The 20778-nt window shown below is 51.0% G+C and overlaps 1 protein-coding gene across 2 annotated transcripts in view; it reads left to right on the top strand.

Annotated features, from left to right (window-relative positions):
- ADAMTS14 (ADAM metallopeptidase with thrombospondin type 1 motif 14) overlaps positions 1–20323 on the top strand; it is a 107681-nt gene extending 87358 nt beyond the window's left edge. For both annotated transcript variants that reach the window (XM_031956823.1, XM_031956822.1), the window contains exons 11-22: positions 843–991; positions 2293–2468; positions 4030–4163; positions 7123–7246; positions 7750–7830; positions 9064–9227; positions 11209–11377; positions 13722–13854; positions 15003–15210; positions 16338–16467; positions 16646–16756; positions 17945–20323. In XM_031956823.1, coding sequence (XP_031812683.1) covers positions 843–991; positions 2293–2468; positions 4030–4163; positions 7123–7246; positions 7750–7830; positions 9064–9227; positions 11209–11377; positions 13722–13854; positions 15003–15210; positions 16338–16467; positions 16646–16756; positions 17945–18633 — 2268 coding nt within the window. In that variant the 3' untranslated portion in view covers positions 18634–20323. The remainder of the gene's footprint in view (positions 1–842; positions 992–2292; positions 2469–4029; positions 4164–7122; positions 7247–7749; positions 7831–9063; positions 9228–11208; positions 11378–13721; positions 13855–15002; positions 15211–16337; positions 16468–16645; positions 16757–17944) is intronic.
- The last annotated feature ends 455 nt before the right edge of the window (positions 20324–20778 follow it).

Raw genomic sequence — 20778 nt, 5'->3', positions numbered from 1 at the left:
CCATCTGAGATCCAAGAAGGTTTATTAAAAAAGAGGAAGGAAGGAAGGAAAGGAAATGAAAGGAAAGCAGAAATGGAAGGAAGGAAAGAAGGAGGGAAAGAAGGAAGGAAGGAAGAAAAGGAAATGGAAGGAAAGCAGAAATGGAAGGAAGGAAGGGAGGAAGCTAAAAATACCTTTGTGATTGGAGATGACTCAATCCAAAGGATGGGGGCTTAGCCATGATTAAGCCAAGTTCCCAAGAGATAATGGGCTCTGACTCTCACGACCCAGCTTCCCAGAATGCTAAGTTCTGACATTTGAGTTCTAAGGTTCTAAGGATGCTGTTTTGTTGCCCATCTCTCCTGCTTCCATCCTTCCTCTTCCCCTTTAGCTCATCCCCCCGATTTTGCTGTAAGGGAGTAAATTACAGTTCCCTTTTCAATAATGCTGTCAGATTTACAGAAATACTTTCTTGTAACCACCTTGAAAAAGTAGGTTACTGTATTTTTATTATCCCCATATTACACATGGGGAAACTGAAGCTTTTAGTGATTTGTTCAGGGTCACACAATTTCAAAATACATTAAAGTCTGGACTCTGACCGAGATCCATCATTCTCTGCTTTACATTATGCTGCCTGTGTCTAAGGCCAGAAGACCCCAAGGGTTGCTTCAGAAAGGAGGCCAGCCAAGCTTGATGGGTTCAGTCTCCCAGCATTCCCTGTGCCTGCACAACCACCCCGCTTTGAAAAACAAACAAGAAGTAAATTGTAGGGATTGACTTTGGGTCCCCTGGGCCCCTCCATTGTGAGCTGTGAATGGTCAGACCCAGAGGTGACCCCCAAATTCTCTGCTCTTTCCCAGTGGTGTTTTAAAGGCCATTGCATCTGGAAGTCGTCGGAGCAATCCTACAGCCTGGACGGGGGCTGGAGCTCCTGGACCAAGTTTAGCTCCTGCTCCAGGACCTGTGGAGGTGGGGTGCGTTCTAGGAGCCGCAGCTGCACCAACCCTCCGTGAGTCCAGCCCTCGATGAAGGGGGAGGGAATGGGGGGAGGTTCGGGGGAGAATGGCCCAAAGTGGAAGGGTGAGACAGGAGGATTCCTGTGGGAGTGGCTAAGCTGAAATGGAGGGGAATTCTTTTTTCCTAGCTTTGTGATCTTTTCTTTCTCTGGACTAAATGTCTATCTTTTCTTTCTTCCCTCCCTCCCTCCTTCCCTTTGTCCTTCTCTCCTTCCTTCCCTCCTTCCCTTCTCTTTTTCTTCTTCTTCTTTCTTCTTCTTCCTTCTTCTTCTTCCTCCTTCTTCTTTCTCCTCCTCCCTCCATCCTCCTCCCTCCATCCTCCTCCATCCTTCTTCCTTTTTCTTCTTTTTATAAAATGAAGGAGCTGATGATCTAAGAGGCAAAAGATCTAGAGGCAAAAGTGGGATTTGAATCCTTGTCCTTTGCTTTGTACTTTTCCATCTTGAGAATTTTGACATTATATCATCTTTGAATCATAGAATCTCAACATCAAAAAGTTATAAGGGATCCTTGATGTCTTGTATCCTAGTTTACAATTAATTATCAAGGATCCTTCCTAACATGGTTGTCCAATTTTCAATTGAACTCTTTCAATGATGAAGGCTCATTACCTTCAAAAGTAGTCCATTCATTCCATTGTTGGCTAGGTCTGAATGTTAGATAATTCTTTATACTATACTTGATCTTAGCCAAAAGTCTGAGAAGCGATTAGATAATTTTTTTTAATAAGACCAAATTCCCCAGTATATAATTTCTACCCATTTCTAATTTGCTTCCTCTCACTTGACTTTCTGCATTCACAGGGTCCAACAGGGACTTCTCGGAGAAGATGGTCTCAGAGACAGCTTTCCTAAACTTTCTCAGGGTAGTCCATTGCCCAGCAGTGAACTTATCTAGATTGTCAAGTGACCTGAGACTAGGGGAGAAGGGAGTGAAGGGATAGGAGCTGGTTGTTGCCCCAACTGTGAATGTAAACCAGGTGATTGAAAAGAAAGTCCAAACCACATGTTACTGGAGAGAATTGGAGGTGCCCCTCACCCCCTGCACTCGACTGATTGATAAATCAGATAAACTGTATAGTGGAAAGGTCCCTGGGTTTGGAGCAGAAGAATAAAGCAGAGACTCCAGCTCTGACACTTGTACTGTTTCCCTTTTCCATCCAAATCCCTTTTCCATCTTGAGCCTCAGTTTCCAATTTTGTAAAATGAAGGACTTGTGCTAGGTGGTCTCTGAAGTGCCACCTGACTTCTTGGGAAGATCTGGCGGTCATCGAGACTTGTGTTTCCTCCCCCAGCCCAGCTTATGGGGGCCGCCAGTGCTCAGGATCCATGTACGAATATCAGATCTGCAACTCGGAGGAGTGTGGGGGACCCTTCAAGGACTTCCGAGCCCAGCAGTGTGCCAAGCGCAATTCCTACTATACCCACAAGAATGCCCGGCACAGCTGGATCCCCTATGAGCACGAGGATGGTGAGTTTGAGCCCTTCCCTCCTCCCTGCTCATCTCCACTCCCCGCTTGACTTTTTGCCATTCACAGAGTCTAGTGGGAACTTCTCAGAGAAGATGCTCGCAGATCCAGCTTTCCCAAATGTTCTCACTTCAGCCCATTTCCCAGCAGTGGACTTACCTAGAGAGACCAGTGTTCTGAGTGTGGGGGAGGGAAGTGGAGTGAGGGGATAAGAGACGGACCATCACTGCCCCAGCTGTGACGTCCTGGGATGCAAAGAGTCAAAACATCTCAGAGTGAGGAGGGACCTGAAAGGTCACAAAATCCAAGCTCTTGCCCAATACGGGAGTCTCCTCTGAGAACACCTTAGCCTCTCAATGAATTCTTCTTGTGATGGAGAGCTTGTGGTGCAATCAACCTGTGATCATGAGACCTGGGTTCAAACTTGACTTTGCCTCTTACTATTAGTGTGATTGTGGGCAGGTGATGTCATCCATTATCTAGAAATTGAGGGCTTGGACTGCATGATCTCTGGGGTCCCTCTTACCTCCAGATCTGGAATTCCCCAGCTCTTAATCAATTGGTCCTTCCCATTTCCATTGTCAGGTAGTTCCTGAAGTTAGAAAGTTCTTTTTTGCACTCACTTGAAATCTGCTCTTAGCTCACAAGAACACAGCAAGTGTTTGTAAGCTCTTTGTAAATCTCGTGAGGGCTACAGACATGTGAGTTATCGTTATTTTTTGGAGGAGGCTGTTTTGGCTGCTGAGGGCACAGTAGGCACATGAATGAGATGTAGTTGGAGCCCTGAGGGTGAGAACCTTGGAAAATTAGGGGAATCATAAGAATGTTGCAGCTCAGAAAAGGCCTTAGAAATCATGGAATCCATGATTTGACAGAAAAGTTAACTATATAGATAAATATATATGTATATAATATTTTATATATATTTATACATAATATATATTTTATGTTATAAACCTATATATTTATATATATTATAAATAAATATATATTTTTATATATATATCATAAATATAGATGTATGGTATGTATGTATAAAGAGAGAGGAATGGACTCAAGGTCAGGTGCCACAATGGCAGGGAGAAGAACCTAGCTCAGCCTCTCCGGCCTTCTGCCCCCTCGTCTCTGAAATGAAGGATTTAGGCTGGATAACCCCCCAAGTTATCTCTAGTCTCAAGTCAATGAGGGATAGGGGTGGAACAATGGATGAAAGAACTTGAATATGGAGCCTACCTTGTTGTCCTTGAAGAAATCAGCTGTTTCCTCACTGGCCTGGCATACAGAAGGCACTCAATAAATGCTTGTTGAGTAATGACTCCTGGTCAGAGAGATGCAGCAGAATGACTCTGAACCTGGAATCAAGAGAACTCAACGCTAGCATATATTTGCTGTGGGATCTCAGGTAAGCCTCTTGATCTTTCTGTGCCTCAGTCACCACGTCTTTCAAATGGGAACAATCCCATTTTCCTTACCGGCCTCCTGGAAAGGATCTTGGAAACCTGGTTGTGCTTTCTAATTTAATCTAATTGTTTTGTAATATAATGTGTCCTTTTCTCCTGACAGAGGCCCAGAAATGTGAATTGATTTGCCAGTCTGAAGACACCGGGGATGTGGTGTTTATGAATCAAGTTGTCCACGATGGCACAAGGTGCAGCTACAGGGACCCTTACAGTGTATGTGCCCGGGGAGAGTGTGTGGTAGGTACCCTCCTTCGGACTGGGACTTTGCCTGTCTGAGGGGCAGCCTGGATTCTAGTCCTTGGATGCCTTGTCACTGGGTGGAGATGCCCAAGGTCCTCCAGAGGTCTGTTAGGCATCCTGGGATAGCTCAGTGGAGGATCAATGTTTTTCCCCTGGCGAGCATCCAGGTTCACTCTGGGAAGGCTACTCATCAGGGCCAGAGTTTTATTCCTCTTTTCTGTGATGACATCTTTCTACCATTGCACTTGTGGCAACAACTTCTTCATGGCAGAGTGGAGGGAGGACATATCCACACTCATGACATCACGGATCCTTGAAGTATTGACAGATGAGGAGATAGAGTCACAGGAAATGGTCATAGAATTTTAGAGACCAGGTGATTTAAGCCAAGGGCATCCGAGTGAGTTAATGACAGAGTTGGGCGGTCACTTGACTTCCAGTCCAGTGTACTGATGAGGGCAGGTCCCTAATTCTGACAGCAAGAAGGTTTTAGGAAGCAATCCAATTATTGATTAAATGATTGATTAATTGATAATCTCTGCCTTTGGCCAGCTTAAACCAAGTGGTCCAACCTTGATGAGCTTCCATTTCTTTATCTGTGAAATGAGCATTGTAATGCTTGCCTTGGAGGACTTTTGTGATGTTTTTGCAAACCATAAAGCACTAGATTAATAGGAGGCATAAAATTTAATTAAATTCTTGCTGTTACCTTCCACAAAACCCTTCTTCCATATGGTGTGGGAGTGAACCTGGGGTTTAAAAGGTTAGCAGGGAGCATAGGCCAAGCTTTGTCAAGTTCTCCTCAGGAGAAGGAGTCAGGAGTTTAAATCTGGCCTCAGACACTCACTCACTGTGAGTGGGCAAGTTACTTCATCCTGTGTGCCTCAGTTTCCTCATCTGTAAAATGAGCTGGAGAAGGAAATGGCATTTACAAGTACAAAGGATGAAATAGCCCCTGCTCATATTATTTCTAGTGCTTTTCTAATGAAAATGGAAAGTGTGATTCCTAGCACCCACTTGATACTTTCTGGGACCAGATTGGTTGAGTATGGAAAGGCTCATCCTCAATCTATTGGCCACTTGGTAGTGATAAAGACAAGGGTCAGCCAGTTTTCTATTGGCCTGTGTGTTAATGGTGTGATGGAAAAGGAGGTGCAGGAATTACAGCTCCAGCAATGAGATGAGATGAGATGAGAAAACTGCATTTTTCCTTTCCGTGGCGAGGTAGGGGACTGTGAGTATGGAACATTTCTCGTACCATTGGACCGAAGACTGGGTTAGTTGGCTTTGCTTGGCTGTTGGTTGGAAAGCAAGGCTTATTGGGGACTGGTTGGGCTGTGGAAAGCGTATTGAGGAGGAACTGTGATATAAAAGCAAAGCGCATTGGAACTTAAGACAAAAAGAAAAGGGGGCTTGGGGCTGAATGACCTTTTGGTTGGTGCTTCGCATGTACCAGATGACTAGGGAAGGTCTTTCTAACTCAAAAATTCTGCATTTCTGGGTGCTAAGAATCACCCAGGACTTAGAGCATCTGTACTCATTAATCGCAGTGTCAATGCTTTAGAGGTCAGAGCTTGTTCACGGAATAACAGCAAAGGGCAGTGCTACTCTAGGAACTAGGTCATCTTGATAGACCTGGAATGACTCGAGGCAGAAGGCAGGCCTGGAAATAAAGAAGGTGAGTTACTCAAAAAGGATGAGGGGGGAGCACTGGCTGGCCCATGTGTTCTACAGGTGTCCATGCAACGGTAAGAGATGTGGAAAAGCCAGTCTCCCTGGCCTCCTCGTTGAGCACTCACAATTTAGGGGAGCACTCATAGGGTCAGAGGACTTGGTACAAACTTCTCTGTGCTGTATATACCCTGAACAAACAACCTGATCTCTCCTGGTTTGAGTTTCCTTCTGGGTAAAATGAGAGAGTTGGCTGTGGTGCTCCCTAATGTCCCTCCCAGCACTTCATTCATTCTATCAGAATGTGAGGAAGGACTTTGGTCTATACCATGGAAGGATGAGATTACTGATTAATTTATCTATCCATCAATGTTTAGAGTTATTATTTTGAATCAATGAATGATCAATAAATATTTAGTAAGTGCTTACTTTATTCTAGTGCTAGGGATGAAAAAAAGGCCTAAGGTAGTTTCTGCCCTCAAGGGGCTAACAGTCTAAAGGTGGAGACAACATGTAAACAGAAGCTGAAAGGGAGGGATGGAGTATGGGGATGCTAGCTCAGATAGACTTGGGAGAGCCCATTGAGAGATTTTCTCATAAATATTTCCATCTTGGAAATCAGCAGACACTACAAACCAGGGTTAAACCTGATTTATTGTTTTATTGATTGTATTGATTTAAGAAAGTGATAGAGAAGATGTTAACAATGAACTTAAATAATAAATTTAAGAGTCTGTCTCCCTGGAGAGTCAGTTGTTAAACACTTAGCAGCATTTCCCTTGAATCACATCTCTTTTGGACTTTGTGGAAATCTCACAGCATTTTCCCATTGTGTGATCAGTAAAAGTTAGATTAATCGGCTCCCTTTCATCTCAAGCCACGTGGCTGCCTCCCCCTGGACTTAGCTTCTGAGAAAGGTGGGCCTTGGGTCCGAGTGGAGAGGGCTTTTCACCTTGGACAGTTGTCATTGGACAAGTCGCTGGAGAATCGACACTAGAATTAATGACTTGAGATGCTCTACCAGGGGTCCTCAAACTATGGCCGCGGGCCAGATGCAGCAGCTGAGGACGTTTATCCCCCTCACCCAGGGCTATGAAGTTTCTTTATTTAAAGGCCCACAAAACAAAGTTTTTGTTTTTACTATAGTCCGGCCCTCCAGCAGTCTGAGGGACAGTGAACTGGCCCCCTATTTAAAAAGTGTGAGGACCCCTACATCAAGTCTAAACCCTGAGTGTTTCCCAGCACCCAGAAAGCCTCGGATTCCAAACATTGCCTTTGCCCACAGCCTGTTGGGTGTGACAAGGAGGTCGGCTCCATGAAGCAGGACGACAAGTGCGGCGTGTGTGGGGGTGACAACTCCCACTGCCGGACGGTGAAGGGCACCCTGGCCAAGTCCCCCAAGCAGCCAGGTGAGCTTCGGCCAGCCTAGGGAGGCTCGTAAGGGCGGGGGCCTGTTGTCCTCACTAAGGGATGGAGGGATGTGGTGTGTGAAGGAGAACGTCATTCAGGTCCTATGGGAGAAAGTCTGTGTGCTCATTGTTCTGGCCACTACATGCCAGAAACAGGGCTGATGGGAAAAATCCCTGCTGGAACAGAGATCCTAGAATCAAGTCTGATCCCTCACTTTACAGAGGGGGAAACTGAGCCACAAGCCCCAGGTCCCATGGGAAGTCAGTGGCGGGACCAGGAATAGTGCTCAGTACATTTGTGCTGCTGTCTCCATTCTCCCTGCCTCCCATCCTCCTGCACGGTGCCCTCTTCAGATACCTCCTGTGTGCCAGGCCCTTCCAAGATGGCACCTTGCCACCCCCTGCCTTTCCCTATGAAGCCAAACCATCATCCCTTCAACGGCGCCTGATTGGGACCCTCCCCAAAGGAAGAGTGATTCTATTTGTGATCTCCATCCATTCAGGTTCTCTCAAACTGTTCCACATCCCAGCGGGAGCCAGGCACATTCAGATCGAAGAACTGGAAAAGGAGCCCCAGACCATTGGTAATGATAACAATGATAACTAATCATCATAATAACTATAGTGTATGGTACCTACACTGTGCCAGGCACTGGGCTACATACTTTACAGTGATCTCATTCGATCTTCACTCAGCTCCAAGAGGTAGGTGCTGTTATTATCCTCATTTTACAGATGAGGAAACTGAGGCAAACTGAGAAGTAGGTGCTGTTATTATCCCCATTTCACAGATGAGGGAGCTGAGGCAAACTGACATAACCAAGGTTACACAGCTAGTAAATGTCTGAGTCCGTATTTGAACTCAGCTCTTCCTAAGTTCAGGTCTGGTAGCCTATCCCCATTTCACATCGCTATAATATTTTACTACCAGTTTATAGAAAGCTTTTCACCATGAAGTAGGGAGTAGGGAGAAGGGTTGAGCCTATGGTTCATTGGTATAGGAAACTCCCTGGTTCCACACCTTCTCTGCCCCTTAGAGTCCTGTCCCTGTGGAGTTGCCAGTGAGAGGTTAAGTGACTTGCACAGTGTCACACAGTCAGAGGGCAGATTTGAACCCAGATTTTTTCTACTTTGAGGTCAACCCTCTATTAACTTTTTAATCAATGAATTTTTAAAGCACCTGCTGTGTTCCAGACCCTGTGCTTATTAAAGCTTATTAAATCTTAATCTAAATATTAAAACTTAATCTAAATCTTAAAACTTTTGTATGACTTTTGGGACTTCCTCTTTCTGTAATATATATTATAGATAATGTGTGTACATACATAGACACACACAGATATACATACAGTGTCTACATGTACAAAGTAGTTAAATTCAGCTTAGTTTGAGAAGGAAGGCACTAGAAATTGAAGGAATCAGGAAAGATTTGATAAGAAAAGGAGTTGGCTTAGGGATGATTATGCCCATTTTGTTGATGTGAGAGCTGAGACCGGGACAGAAAAACAGTTTGCCCGGAGTCACCCAGTTAGTAAGTGGGGGAGCTGGAGTGAATGATCTCCCTTCTCCCATCAACCTCTCCTGTCTCCAAGGCTCAATGCAGGGGTCACCTCCTAATGAAACGTGTCCTTCCCCTCTGTATTTCCTTCTCTGGGAGCTTGCACCATTTCCTCAGGAGGACGTTAGTTCTTCAGGGCAGGGTCAGTTTGGAAGCCCATTGTATCCCACTGTATCCTCAGCGCCCAACAGAGTCTTAGTAGGTTCTTAATGAATGTTCCATGAAATAAACTGAGCTGTTAACTTTCCATCCCCCACAGCGGTGAAGAATAAGGATACTGGGAACTTTATCCTCAACCCCAAAGGCAAAGACACTGAGAACAGAACCTTCATTGAGATGGGCTTGGAATGGGAGTATAGTGTGGAGGACTCCAAAGAAACTCTGAAGACCAGTGGTCCTCTGCCGGAAGCTGTCACCGTCCTAGTAAGTCCCTCAGAGGCCCTTCTAACCCTTTCCCCCCATCCCTGCTGCCCACGGGGCCAAGAGCCAGGACTTTGGTCAGAGCACTTCCTGGCCCTGGGCCCTGCACAGGAAGACCAACCAGTAGCCACAAGATGATTTCCTGCATTCTAGACGTCCCCGTCCTCTTCCACCCTGCCCCTGTCATTCTTTTCTGAAGTCAGTTGGGACAGCACAGGAGGACACGAAAGAAATCTGCTCCTTCCTGTGTCTTTTGACGCTCGGGATGAGAGCAGAACCCCTTCCACTTCCCAGTGGATCTCAGTGATCCCAAACCACGGTCAGAGAAGGCAGGGTCTGCTAGCGAAACAAAGAACCATCAGTGACCCAGGTTCCAGGCCACTTCCTAGCACTGTGGCTTTGGGAATCAGCTCCCTTCCTGGAGTTTCTCCTGATAGCAACTAATGCCGTTGGACTGAACAGTCTTGAAGTCCATTCCCAGTTCTAAATCTACAAATGAGAAGGAAGGGGAAAGAATGATTCTCTGACTCTTCACCTCAGTAATCGAGGACAAAAGGTGAGCGTAGATAGGAGAGACCTGGGTTGTCTTTGAATCCCAAACTCCCAAAATGTCAGAACTGGAATGGACTTAGAACGTAGAACTGTAGTGACTGAACATGAAATGTCAGAGGTAGAAGGACTTTTATAACATAGAACATCAATTGGAAGGAAACTTAGAACACAGAATATCTGAGCGGAAAGAGACTTAGAAAACAGAATGTCAGATTGGAAGAAATCTTAGAACACAGAACATCAGAGCTTGATGGGATCTTAGTGCACAGAATTTCAGAGCTGGAAGTTTATCTGGAACTTAGAACATCAGAGTTGACAGTACTATCTAGACCATCATAGCTGGAAGAAGCTTTAGAATATAGAACACCAGAATTGGAAAGGATTTTAGAGCATAAAACACAAGAGCTGGAAAGAATCTTAGAGAATTGAATGTTAAACTTGGAAGGGAACTTAGAACATAAAACATCAGAGCTGAAAGAGACCTTAGAACATAGAACATTGGAGCTGGAAAATCTAACATAAGACATCAGAATTAGAAGGGAAGTGAGAACATAGAATGTCAGAATTGAAAGAGACCTTTGAATTAGAATGTAGAATTTCAAAGTTGGGAGGGACCTTAGAACCCAGAAAACCAGAACTGGCAGGGCCATTATTAGAATATAGAATGTTAAAGCTGGAAAAGACTTTATAGTACTGAACATCGGAGCTGAAGGTTACTTAGAACTCAGAACATAGAACATCAGAGCTGAAAGAGACCTTAGAAAATAGTATGTTAGAGTTGGGAAAAGATCTTAGAATGTGGAATATAGAATGTTAAAGCTGGGAAGGACCTTAGAACATGGAACATCGGAGTCAGAAGAGATCTTAGAATGTAGAACATAGATCATCGGATCTGGGAGGGACCTTGGGATATAGGATGTTAGAATTGAAAGAGACCTTAGAATGCAGAAATGAGAACGGCAGAACTGGACGGCTCCCAGGGCCATCTTTCCATCTGACAGAAGACTAAAACTTGAGAGAGAAGCTGCCATTTTCAAAGTGAGCAGGTGGCAAGGCTACAGTTCAAACCCTGCCATACTGAGCCCATTTCCAGTGCTCTTCCCACTGAGCCCAACTGCTCCTCCCTACCCTCAAATCTGATTGGGGACAAGCACAGGAACTACAGAGGGAGGGGCCTCCCTTGGTCCAGGGGCATGGGTGGGGTTCCTGTGTCCATCCCCCTCCCCAGACCCCTCACAACAAGTCAGTGAGGTAGGCAGTGCGAGTGTTATCATCACCCTTTTACAGATGGGGAAACTGAGGCCCAGAGAAGTGATGTGGCTTGCCAAGGTCACCCAGCTAGTGAGTGGCAGAGCTGGGACTCGATCTCGGGTCTCCTGACTCCAATTCAGCGGTCTCCACACTCCCCCTTGCAACCACCTCCCAACCCTAGGTCATCTCCCAAGGGGACAGCGACTCCAGGAGCAGCCTGATATACAAGTATGTCATCCATGAGGACCTGCTGCCCCTCATAGGGAGCAACAATGTGCTCCTGGAAGAGACAGAGTCGTACGAGTGGGCCCTCAAGAGCTGGTCCCCGTGCTCGAAAACCTGTGGCGGAGGTGCGTCTGTGGTGCGGTCGAGCCCTGCGGGGCTGGGGAGGAAGGGATGGCGCAGACCGGTCCTGGCGCCTGCCCTCATGGAGCTCACCTGGCAGAGTACTCCCTCAGGGCTGCCAGCAGGGGTGGGGGAATCAGGGCGGGTTTCCTGGGGAGAACACCCAAAGAGTGGGAGTTAGAGATGGGAGAAATCTGACGGCTTTCTGGAGGCAGGAAGGGTGAGTCTAAGCTCACCCATTTGACAGCTGGGTAACTCTCAGTGACTTTCCAAGGCAAAGGTGTCTGGATTTGCACCATGGTCCCCTCATGGCTGATGAATCCTGTACCAGAAGTCAGGCATCTTACGCCTAGGGGATCACCTGACAAAGGGTCTGGAACAGCCCAGGGTGGGTTTGGGCATCAGAGAACAGGCCATTGTGGCTGAAGAGCAGAGGAGGGGGAGGAGGGATGCATGGGGAAAGGCTGGCTCCCATACCCCCTCATAGTGCCGGGGGGCACAGACAGGGAGGCAGGGGGTGGAAGGCCGATATCAGGGGGTCACGGCCTTGTCCATTTCTGTTGGCTGAAGACTGGGCAATTCTGAGCCCAAGTGTTCTCACCAGAGACATCACCAGTGCAGCCTCCCACCCTCCAGCCAAAAGGGAGCCGGAGTGGACGCCCCCACCTGGGCTGCGCTAGACAAGGGTGCAGAATAGGAACTTCCCTGGAAGGCAGCCACCCACAGGAGCCGGGGGTGGGCCTTACCTGGGACCCAGTGCCTGCCCTCAGGCATTTTACAATTCAGAAAAGGGGATGAGACAAAGATGCCGCCTAGAGGAGAGGAAACTCGGGGCATCAGGAGAGACATGTCCCATTTCAGAGCTTGAGGATTCAGGCGGGCTGTGTGGAGGAGGCCAGATGGGTGAGATGCAGCAAGAAGCAACAAAGGGGAGCAGTGTTCAGGGGAAGGGGATGACAGTCAAGAGACAGGGCCATGTTGGGAAGAGTAAATGTGTGTGTGTGTGTGTGTGTGTGTGTGTGTGTGTGTGTGTGTGCATGTGTGTGTGTGAGAGAGAGAGAGAGAGAGAGAGAAGAGAGAAGAGAGAAAGAGAGACACACAGAGAGGAGAGACAGAGAGAGGAGAAAGAGGGGTGGAGAGAGAGAGAGAGAGAGAAAGAGAGAGAGAGAGAGAGAAAGAGAGGAGAGAAAGAGAGAGTCAGAGAGAAGAAGAGAGAGAGAGAGCGCAGGGAGAGGGGGAGAGAGAAAGAGAGACACACACAGAGAGAGGAGAGACAGAGAGGACAGAGAGAGAGACAGAGAGAGGAGAGAGAAAGAGAAGAAAAAGAGAGAGGAGCAAGAGAGAGAAGAGGCAGAGAGAAAGCGAGAAAGAGAGAGAGAGACACAGGGACACATACAGAGACAGAGAGGGACAGACAGAGAGAGAAGGAGGGAGGGAGGGGGAAGAGAGAGAGAGAGAGAACATACAGAGACAGAGAGAGAGAGAGAGATAGAGATAGAGAGACAGAGAGACAGACACACACACAGAATCAGGAACATGAACTGACCCGAGTTCAAATCCCAGTTCTGATGCTTTTTCCCTGTGGGGGAGGGGCACCACCTTAAGCCCTATTGCCTCATCTATGAAAGTGCCTGAGCTCAGCAGCTTCCGCCGCCCCTCGGGCAATGTCTGGTGAAGTCCAGCATACCCTTAGAGCCATAAATGCCGGATAAATGGGCCGGAGGCGGCCGGCGCTTGGGCTGTGCTAGGTCAGTCCCTGCCCTGAGGGAGCTGACCCTCTCCTGGCCGGGGGAGGCGAGGGAGAACCTCCCCAAGTCACTTGGAAGCTGTAGGCAGTCATTCCAAGAACAGGAAGGCGGCGGGGGGGGGGGGGAGGGCGGAAGAAGGGGGAATCTGGTCGGACGGGCGCTTGTACTGCCCGGTAGCTGTGTTTGAAGGGAACCAGGGATTCTGGGAAGAGGAGCCGAGGAGTGAGGGCATTCCGGGCCCAGGCTGGGCCAAGGCCAGGTGGGGCAGGGGATATCGCACACAAGGTAGCCGAGATAAGGCTAACGGGAGGGGGGAAGGCGGGTGGGCTTCCTGGAGGAAGGGACTAAGGACTGAGCCTTTCAGGGAGCCCGGGCAGAGGGCAGGAAGCGCGGGAGGAGGAGGGAGGGGAAGGGTAGGGAGGACTGTGGCAGGCCCTGAGGTGCGGGCATCTGGAGCCCACGAGCCCGGCTCCGGGGGAGATCAGCTGACCTGCTTCAGCCTGGGCGTGGCCCGGCCCTCAGGAATCGCCCCTCCCCAATGAAGCCCCCCTCCCCTTCTGAAAGCCCCGCCCCGGGCCCTGCCCCTCTCTGCCTGCTCCAGGGGTCCAGTTCACCAAGTACGGCTGCCGGCAGCGGAGCGGCCACCGCATGGTGCACCGCCACTTCTGTGACCAGCAGAAGAAGCCCAAGCCCATCCGGAGGCGCTGCAGCCAGCAGGAGTGCTCCCAGCCCTCGTGAGTGCCGGCCCCGTGCTCCTGGCCCTCCTCCCGCCCGATCCAGTATGAACTTCCTCCAAAAAGTCCGAGCCCGGTGTGATAAAAGGCCCCCCCACTTGAGGACGGGTTGGGGCCCCGCTTCCAGGCAGCCGGCCTCCTCCGGGCTCTGTGGCCGGGTACTTTCCGGTCTGCTCAAGGGGGTCCGGGTTTTCTCCTCAGTCAGCCAGGGAACGGACCTTTGTTAGCAGCCCTTCCTCAGTGCCGGCCCGCGCCAGCCACTGGGGTCACAGACGGAAGCCGAGGTGTCCCGGGCTCTGGGGGGCTTGGGTTTGAAACAGGAGGACGCTAGGAGGACGCTGGGAGGACGCTGGACAAAGTCAGAGTAGGCCCCAGAGAGCTTGATGAAAGGTGGAGGGGAGTCAGGGGTGGCTTGGGGTCAGCTCCAGGTCCGTCCCTTTGCCCCCCTCTTTTGGGCATCCTCGGCCTGATCTTTTCCACTGAGTCCTGTGGGAACGTCTCTCTCCTGGTTTCCTTTTCTGGCTCTCATCTTTCTCTAGAGCAACTGAGCTAAGCTCCTCCAGGCATCCTGGGCTGTTTCTAAAAAGTCTTGAAAAGGGATGGGATGGAAGGGAGGGAGGGAGGGAGAGGGAGAGACAGAGACAGAGACAGAGAGACAAGAGAGACAGAGATAGACAGAGACAGAGAGAAAGTGCCAGAGACAGAAAGATATACACAGAGATGGGGGAGAGACAGAGGAAAGAGAAACACACACACACACACACACACACACACACACACACACACCCAGAGAGAGCGGTGAATCTCCCATCACTTTCCAGATGAGCCTCCTCAGGGACGTGGAGGCTGAGCAGGGTTGGGGGGGTCAGGGCAGCCTCCTGTCAGTGACATAGTCCCAAGTAGAGCCGGGTCTTCAGATCCTACTGCTGCCGCTGCCCTACGTAACCCTCTGGGACAGAAGGGGAAGAGTGGGGTCCATCAGTCATTCAGCACTAATGAGGCAGCCGCTGTGTCCCGGCATGGTGCTGGGCACTGGGGCGATGAGGACCCAGACTGAAAGGACCTCCTCTCTGGGCTGAGAACCCGCCTCTCGCCCCAGCCCGTCTCCACCTCCACAAGCTGACCGGTTCCCCCCTCTCCTGTCTCAGGTGGGTCGCTGAAGAGTGGGGTCCCTGTAGCAAGAGCTGTGGGAAGCTCGGGGTCCAGACTCGGGCGGTGCAGTGCCTCCAGCCCCTCCGCAATGGCACCAGCCGGGCCGTGCACATCAAGAACTGCTCGGGCGAGCGGCCTGAGGCCCGGAGGCCCTGCCACCGAGTGCCCTGCCCTGCCCAGTGGAGGATGGGAGCCTGGTCTCAGGTGAGCGAGTCTGCAGGTGCCTGGGGAGCCTTGGGTCCCTCCAGGCTTGTAAGAAAGGCCCTGGTGGGGTGGGGGAGAACGGCAAGGGGCGGAGATACTGCTGTGGAGCCCATTCTTTGCTTCTGGCTGAATCTCCTCCCATCTTATTTCCCATCACTACTCTCCCTCCATTGGTTCCTGCAGCTCTAGCAAGAAGGACCCTTCACCGAGGTCTTCACATGGGCAGGAGCAGTCTCCTCCCGGGTCGTTTGGGATGCTTGCTTTTTGTACTCTGGCTCTCATCCCTCACATGAACCTTCATATTCCAAGATGGCTACCGATGAGCACTCCGTGCAGCCACATGGCTCTCTTCAGGCAGCTCCCTCTCCTCCTCCCAGGAGTCATTGCTGCTTGTTTCTTTAATTTTTCCTGGGGACTTCCCGTCCCTTTGGGCTGACTTCCTCTGCCTTGCCTTTCTCCAAACCCTTTGGAAACTGTTCTGTCACAACCCAGGGGCACATGGGGCAGTGGGAAGGGAACCGGCTCTGGCGTTCGGGGACAAACTGGATCTAGTGATATGTAACCAGTAAATTGGAGTGCGATCATAAATGGGTTAAGTGCCAGGCAGAGAAGCTGCTGTATCCTAGAAGCGATAGGGAGCCATCAATCTTCTTGAGCAGGAAGGTGACCCACACGAGGAGTTTATTGCACGCTCAAGGCCATTGTCACGTACTTTGGTAGTACGTGGCCAATCCCTTAGTCCCCATCTGTAAAGTGGGAACAAGAGTATCTGTGCCTTCCACCTCGGAGGGTTGTTATAAAGAAAATACGTTGTAATTCTAAAGCCACTCTAAAAGTCTGTTGACAAGAAACATTTATTAAGCTCCTGCTGTGTGCCAGACATTGTGATTGGGACACACAGAAAGGTCAAAGCCTGTCCTCAGGGAGCTTACAATCTATTGGGGGAGACAGAATGTAAGTAACTACATCCTGTACAGGACAGATGGGAGTCGTCTGAAAGGAAGGAAAGCCAAGAGGGACTTAACATTGTCCTCTTTTGTCCCACCTGGGATTCATTTCTCCTCCTGCCCTCTCCTCCTTCTCCCGTCCTTCATTGCCCTCACGGGTGACCGCTCCTACCCGGACAGTGCTCGGCCAGCTGTGGGGAAGGGATCCAGCAGCGCCAAGTGGTCTGTAAAACCAGTGACAACAACGTGGGCCAGTGTGTGGGGGACAAGCCTGAGACCGTCCAGGTCTGCAGCCTGCCCGCCTGTCCTGGTGAGTCAGGGACTGGGGGTGGTAGATGGGATGATGGGGGTTACTGGGGAGGAGGGCAGCTCACATAGACTGTTCTGAATTAGGAACATGCCCCAAAGGGGCATGTGCCCTTCCCCCAGGGGAATGGCTCAGAGATTCTGAGGTCCCCGACCTAGTCCGTGTCTCCCCCAACTCTTAGGGAAGGTCCTGAGCATTACAGCAAAGATGGAGACCAGCGAACGTGTGACCCCCAAAGGCCAGTGGGCTCCTCGCACTGGGCCCCCCAATCCTGTCAACAAGATATCATCAAGTAAGCTCATCTCCTGTCCCTCAGCACAAGAGGCTGCCGGGGAATGCACAGGCTTTCCAGTCGGCGAGAGCTGGATTCAGATCCAAAGCTCCAGAACCAGGACCCTTTTTTACCTTTGCTTGTGTCTGGGGGTGTATACCCTCGGAGCTCACTAAATGCTCGTTGAGGGCTCAGCTGCTCACCAGATGAGCGGCCCCGGGCCAGTCTCCAGAGCTCTCCTTCCCCATCTGTGCGGCGAGTGCCGCTGTGGGTCTCCCGCCCAGGTCTGGGAGCAGGGGTTCTGCGACTGCCACTTCCCACCACTTCCCGGCCCCCAAGTCTGATGGAGCTCTGGTGCCATCTCGTGGCTCCTGGCCTCCGCTGCCTCTTGTTAACATTCACCAGATCCTGGAGGTTATCCTTGGAAGGGACTCCGGGCTCACCTAATTCACCTCATGCTACAGATGTGGAAACTGAGGCCCTGGGAGGGCCTAGGTCCTTCAGGGACTGTCCAAGCGCAGTGGTCAAATCCCACCTCAGGCACAGGCTAAATGGCTTGGGGAGACCTCTTGCTCTCTATGGACCTCAATTTCCTTATTAGTCAAACCAGGGGTTAAACTTGGTGACCTCTAAGGTCCCTCCCAGCTCTAGCTCTGGGAACTTTCCATTCTCCTAGCCCCATGCGGTAAGGTCCAAGGGGGCCTTGGCTGGTTCTGGGGTTCACTGGGATGGGCTCCACGGGGATCTGGGGTCCACTGGGATTTTAGCTCTGTGGAGATCTGAGGTCCACCGGGATCTGGGCTCCATGGAGATCTGGGGTCCACTGGGATTTTAGCTCTGTGGAAAGCTAGGATCCACTGGATCTGGGCTCCATGGGGATCCAGAGTCCACTGGGACTTTGTCTCTACCGGGATCTGGGGTCCACCGGGACCTGGGCTCCATGGAGATCTGAGGTTCACTGGGACTTTGTCTCTATGGGGATCTGGGGTCCACCAGGACCTGGGCTCCATGGAGATTTGGGGTCCACTGGGATTTTAGCTCTGTGAGGATCTGAGGTCCACAGGGACCTGGGCTCCATGGAGATCTGGGGTTCATTGGGACTTTGTCTCTATGGGAATCTGGGATCCACTGGATCTGGGCTCCATGGGGATCTGGGATCCGCTGGAACCTGGGCTCTTTGGTGACCTGTCCTTGTGATTGTGGTTTCAGAAGAGCCTTGCTTGGGGGACAAATCTATCTTCTGCCAGATGGAAGTACTGGTGCGTTACTGCTCCATCCCTGGCTACCACAAGCTGTGCTGTGAGTCCTGCAACAAGAAGGAGGCGGCTCCCCACCCCAGCCCGGCCCCTGGCCAGACCCTACATCCTCCCGTGCTCTCCACTCCAGAAGTCTCTTCTCAGAGTCCTGAGACCAGCACAGTTTCTCCAGGAGCAAACAAGACCCTCCTTGCAGCTCCCGGCCCACCCCTTACAGTGGAAGGAGCCCCTGAACCACAGCAGCAGCAGCGGCAGCCAGATGTCAGCAAGCCCTCTGCAATGGAAGGAGCCCCTGAGCCCCAGCAGCAGCAGCCAGATACCAGCCCGTCCCCTATGATGGAAGGAGCCCCTGAGCCCCAGCAGCAGCCAGGTGTCAGCAAGCCCCCCACTGAGCCTCCGGCCCTGCCGCACACCAGGCCGCCGGTGACTCAGGGCAGCCTTGCTCCACAAAAGCAAAGCTGGGGACCCTTCGGGAACAGGGCTCTGGCCCTCTGGTGGCTGCCTGCTTCCTGGATCCCGTCCTCCACTGACCACCACACTGGGGCCTCGGCCTCTTGGGAGGAGGGACAGAAGAGGGGGAGGGTCAGCAAGAGAGCGGAGCCTCCAAGCCAGGACCTCCCGGCCACATCTCCCATCACATGAGCTTCCCCCGCCCCCCACGTCTGGCCATCTCTCTCGCTCAGCCCAGGTTTACGCAGTCTCTGAGCTGCCCATGGGAACTCAGGAGATTTACTGCCCAGAGAACACAGGGCAAAAGACTGTTCTTAACTCTTTGTGTAATTGTTATTACTGTTATAGTTATTTGGGACTGTGGCACTTTGGAGCCCGCCAGAGGTCTGGGGGCACAGGGTCATGTGAGAAAAACAGTCACAGCTGAGCCAAAGGGAGGCAGATGTCCGGGGGAAAGGCGGTTGGGGCTCCGAGAAGTCAGAGGCTCACTGGGGAGTCCCCTGGGCCAGATACCTCAGGGCGTGGATGGCCCAAGCTCGGGGACTCTCCCTCTCAGGTGCTAGCGGGGCCTCATTGGAAGTCGGCCCCATTGCTGGGGCCTCATGGTCCTTTCTCCTTGCTGCTGTCCCTGAATCCTGGGTGGCTCTGAAGCTCCCAGTCTCCCCAGGAAGCCAAGGTCGCTACCCGTGACCAAGGGGACACCTTCCCATTGGCCCTGGGGAGGCCCTGTGTGGGAGGCCGTGGAGTGGAGGTGTTGAACACCCCGACACTGACCGGGGCTTGCCCTTAGCCGGGAGACATCTCAGAAACCACCACATTCATCCTCTTTCAGATGGGGAAACTGAGATGGGGTAACATCTGACCTCAGCCCAGTGCCTCTGTCCAACCTGCCTCCACCTGCCTCCAGCCCTGAGCTGGCCGTGGTGGGTGTTCAGCATGACTGAGCCCCGAGCCGCGCTCACCTTTGCCCACGTCTGCAGCGAAGGAGCCAGGCTCCCCCGCACAACCGGCTTGTGATGCTCATTATTGCTTCATCAGTGGCTTTGGAAGAGGCTCCCGGCTCCCCAGCATCCTCTAGCCCCCTCACTGGCCCCCAGGGCTGGACTCCCAGAGACCCCTATGAGTCCTGAGGCTGGGGGGTTCTCCATGGGGCTCCAGACCCACCTGGGAGAAGAGACAAAGGCGACGCCGGGGCAGTGGGAGCCACACTGACTGCCTGCCCTGTTGGGCTCCAGAATGCTGTGGGGGCCGACCTTGCATCATTCCTGTGATGTCCTCTGGCCCAGAGTACAGAGTAGAAAATGTTTCTAGCAGTCCCAAAGCTTTTAAATGTGACCTATTTATTAATTTTGTCCCAGGCTTGTGAATTCCCCCCTTTTCCTTTGTTGTTTTTTTTCCCCTTTTGGCTGCTCCAGAAATGTACCAAAGCATAAGAAATGTTTGCTCCTGTTGATTTATTTTTGAGGAAAGGAAAACAAAAACACCATCTTGGAGGGAGCTACGGCTTCTATGCAGAGGGCTGCAGTCATGAGCTGACCGGGCAAGCCTCTTCCCCCTCTCTGTGACTCAGTTTCCCCATCTGGAAAACAAGGGGGAGCTCCGATGCTATGTCCCCTTCGGTTCTTACGTTCCGTGTCCGACTCTTGGTGTTCCATGTTCTCAGGGCCCTCCCAGCTCTGCTTTCTGGGACTCTGTTCTAGCTGCAAGGTGTTCACTTTGTTGCCTTCCGAGGGATGACTGATACATGGTTTCCTCCGGGCTCATAAAGCACCCTGGATACAGTCATCCCGAGCTCTCATGTAGCACTTTGGGGCAGCCAGACTGCACAGAGCTGAGCCTAGAGTCAGGAAGCCTCAGCTTCCCCAGTTCAAATCCAGCTTCAGACACCTCCTAACTGGGTGATCCTGGACAGGTCACTTCATCCTGTTTGCTTCAGTTCCCTCATCTGTAAAATGAGCTGAAAAAGGAAATGGCAAAACACTCCACTCTCTCTGCCAAGAAAACCCCAAATGGGATCAGAAAGGGTTGGGCCCGACTGAAAATGACTGAACGACCACAAAAATATAGCACTTTAGAATCCACAATAACTATCTTGTGAGATAGAGGCCATTGTTCCCATTTTACAGGTGAGGAAATGAGGCAGACAGGTCAAGTGACATGTCCAGTGTCATACACTAGGAGGTATCTGGGGAAGGATTTGAACTTCTTCCTGATTCTCAGATTCAATCTGCACTGTTGGGTGCCCTCTCATGGACCACCAGCACCCACTTGTACCTTCGTGTTATATCTATTCTGGGGTGCCGGTGGCTGGGAGGAGAAAGCCGACCAGGAGGCCGC

The sequence above is a fragment of the Sarcophilus harrisii genome, chromosome 2 (genome assembly GCF_902635505.1).
Source record: "Sarcophilus harrisii chromosome 2, mSarHar1.11, whole genome shotgun sequence".
NCBI classification, from domain to species: Eukaryota; Metazoa; Chordata; class Mammalia; order Dasyuromorphia; family Dasyuridae; genus Sarcophilus; species Sarcophilus harrisii.
Note: the sequence above shows the minus strand (reverse complement) of the source record. Positions and strands in the feature narration are given on the sequence as shown.